Source organism: Coptis chinensis, chromosome 4 (assembly GCF_015680905.1).
Source record: "Coptis chinensis isolate HL-2020 chromosome 4, ASM1568090v1, whole genome shotgun sequence".
Taxonomy (NCBI): Eukaryota; Viridiplantae; Streptophyta; class Magnoliopsida; order Ranunculales; family Ranunculaceae; genus Coptis; species Coptis chinensis.
The window spans coordinates 27,576,932-27,579,969 of NC_141459.1; the positions used below are offsets into that span (position 1 = coordinate 27,576,932).

General features: G+C 36.5%; 1 protein-coding gene across 1 annotated transcript; it reads left to right on the plus strand.

Moving 5' to 3' along the window:
• Window positions 1–2,161: 2,161 nt before the first annotated feature.
• LOC147502992 (uncharacterized) lies at window positions 2,162–2,755 on the plus strand. The gene has a single exon (XM_086604676.1). It carries the CDS (start codon window positions 2,162–2,164, stop codon window positions 2,753–2,755), a length of 594 nt encoding a protein of 197 aa, XP_086460802.1.
• The last annotated feature ends 283 nt before the right edge of the window (window positions 2,756–3,038 follow it).

The window sequence follows — 3,038 nt, forward strand, 5'->3', positions numbered from 1 at the left end:
TAGTAATGTCAAGACAAGACTCTTGAAGGATTACTTCTATCAAACGCGTTTAGAATGCTTTTATATAATAAAAGTATTATGCGCTTTATGTTTATATAATCAAAAGCAAAAATCAAATGTACTTTGATTATATCGCTCTATTCTAACAAATCTTCCACTAATTTTACGTTTAGAATGCTTTAGTAAACAAGCACCAATTACATGTTTGTCCGGAACCTTAAGAAATAGAAAACTCAAAAGCATCTCAAGTACAAACCTACTTTGCATCGAAATTAGTAGTAAAACAAGATCGCTGACCACGGTTTCCCGATATCACCCGGGGTTCCATTCTCTTCGGTGAATCCAAAGACTACGAGCTTCAAAGAAAGGAACTGGAGCCTTTTCTCAAGTCGATCGCATTGCAGAAAATAAACTAATTAAAGAATCCAAATCGCAGTGATACTTTAGGACTAATAATATTTTACTCGCTTACAAAATATTCACCTTCACGACAATGTCCGACTTCACTTCTACAAGTGAATCTCTCGGTCTCGAGCTTGGGGACCCTACAAAGGCAAAAGTAATAGTGTGACATATATTATTTGTTGCTGCGTCAGTCAATAATCACTCCCTCTAAACATTGAACATTGTCTAATCCATAACAAACAGAATTAAGAGTTCACACAGTACATTTAACAACTTATCTAAAAACACCATCAGAGAATCAGAGTAAAACTGATAAACTAAAGCCTAAAGAAAACTACAAACACATGTTGAAGTATGAGAGACACTGAACATTACTTCAACACGCCTTAGCATTGATTGAAACCTTACATAATATATAGCCCCCACCTTTTCACCTCTCCCAACCATATTACGGATGTAGTCGATTAGCCCACAAAGTTGGTTGTGAATGCACTGTTTGGTTCAAGATTGCATCAATCTCATCACCATCCCCATTTGAAGTGTAATATCAACAATCAAGCTCAAAAGTTAAACGCACGAAAATGAAGGCGATGAATTGGATTAAAATGAAGTACACGTGATAGAAAAATAGATACCTCATCCGAGTCCGCTCTCCTCTAAGGGCGACAACCATCAAACAAGAAGGCAATTGAATTGAACTCGACGGATGGCGATCACAATATGCAATCATCAACTTCATTTTCATCCTAAATTAACATAGAGTCGGTTTGAATTACGGTGACTTTCGATTACCCGTAGATATAAACAAGCACCAAAGTTCAAAGAACACACCACGATGCTAGCAAGCAATAACCTTTCCAATAATGTAGTTTTAATAAAAAGACTGGATTTCAAATAACCACAAAGAATGCTATTTGCTAAGTTTCCAAATGTGCGACTTTCAAATATTAGTTAGGCAATTGCTAACTAATTTTTTTGAATGAGAAAACCCAAACTGCACCTCTCTAATTCACAAGTAAATCCTAAAGTTACAAGAGTAGACGCTCTCAATGCTGAATCGATACATAGTAGCACCCTTGATTCAAGGATAACCAATCCGAGAACCGAAGCATCGACACAAATGGAATTCTAATATACAAATCTTTTCTTTCTCCCCGTTAATTGAACTGAAGTTCACTATAGTAAAAAGTTCAACTTTATTATCTTAAGAGGTCTTCCCTTATTCTTGGCGTCGGTTGTCACCTTCTTCATAAGTAAGGAAAGCACTCTTATCTTGCGACAACCCAAGATGCTGCAACCGGTGCTTATTCAGTATCATTTGTCTGATTCAATCTTGAGGGGCATAATAATCACTAAGCCATGCCAAGTAATAGTCTCTCTAAATTCTACAAGAGAATTCAAAGCTGAAAAAATAACATAGACGCGCATATAATCTATTCCGAAGCAATAATAATATTCTTTTGTAAACCAAAGTTTCTACTCAATTTGTTTTTCCAAGTTTTGACTATGCCAGAGAAATAATACTTTCCAACTTTTGTTATGCAGCAATATACACAATAGAGTTTCGTAAGAGGGTTTACCACACGCTCATATCTTGCTTTTCTTGGATAATGGTGCCAAGCCAAAGACCCCTACTCAGATCAATAAGTTAATATCAGCAGAGCTTCCAGACCCAGAAGATAAAGTTGCATATGAAGCAGTCACACAGTTTATGATACATGGGCCCTGTGGAGATTTAAATTCAAGATCGCCATGTATGTTGGAAAATAAGTGCTCTAGACACTATCCTAAGGCCTTTTGCAGTGAGACTTCTATTGATCACAATGACTTCACCGTTTATAGGAGAAGAAACAATGGTCGTAAAGTCACGGTTAAAGTTTTTGATAAAACTGAAGAACTGGACAATAGGTGGGTGATACCACATAATGTCGATTTGTGTGTGAAATTTCAAGCACACATAAATGTTGAGCACTGTAATAAGGCGAGGTCGATCAAATATCTTTTCAAGTATATTAACAAGGGCAAAGACAGAGCCACTGCCATTATTGTCGAAAATGTCGCGACAGATTTAGGCACAGGGAAACAAACTATTAGAGATGTAGACGAAGTTGAACATTTTCTTGATTGTCATTATCTTTCTGCTTTTGAAGCATGTTGGAGGTTATTGAATTTTGAAATTCAATACAGAAACCCAAGCGTAGAAAGGTTGCCATTCCATCTTGAAGGAGAGCAAATGGTCTATTACAGTGATAAAGATCTACCAGAAGAAGTCATAGAGCGCGAGAATATATCAAAGACAAAGTTTACAGAGTGGCTTAAAGCAAATGCCATGTACCCGTCTGCCAGATAACTTACTTACATGGATTTTCCAACTAAATGGGTTTGGCAAACCAAAAGTAAAGAGTGGACTCCAAGAAAAGGTGGTGGTAAAAAAAAAATCGGCCGTGTCTACTATGCTCACCCTACATCAGGAGAAAGATTTTACTTGCGTATATTACTTAATATTGTCAAAGGCCCTAGAAGCTTTGAAGAGATCAGAACAGTAAATGGAACTACTTATCCTACTTTCAAAGCGGCATGTCAGGTAACTTATAAAATGAATGCTCCAAAAAATTTAAAAGATTTTCATAATT

Coding starts and splice junctions, on each gene's coding strand:
- LOC147502992 (XM_086604676.1), top strand. CDS start 2,162: ATGTTGGAAAATAAGTGCTCTAGACACTATCCTAAGGCCTTTTGCAGT.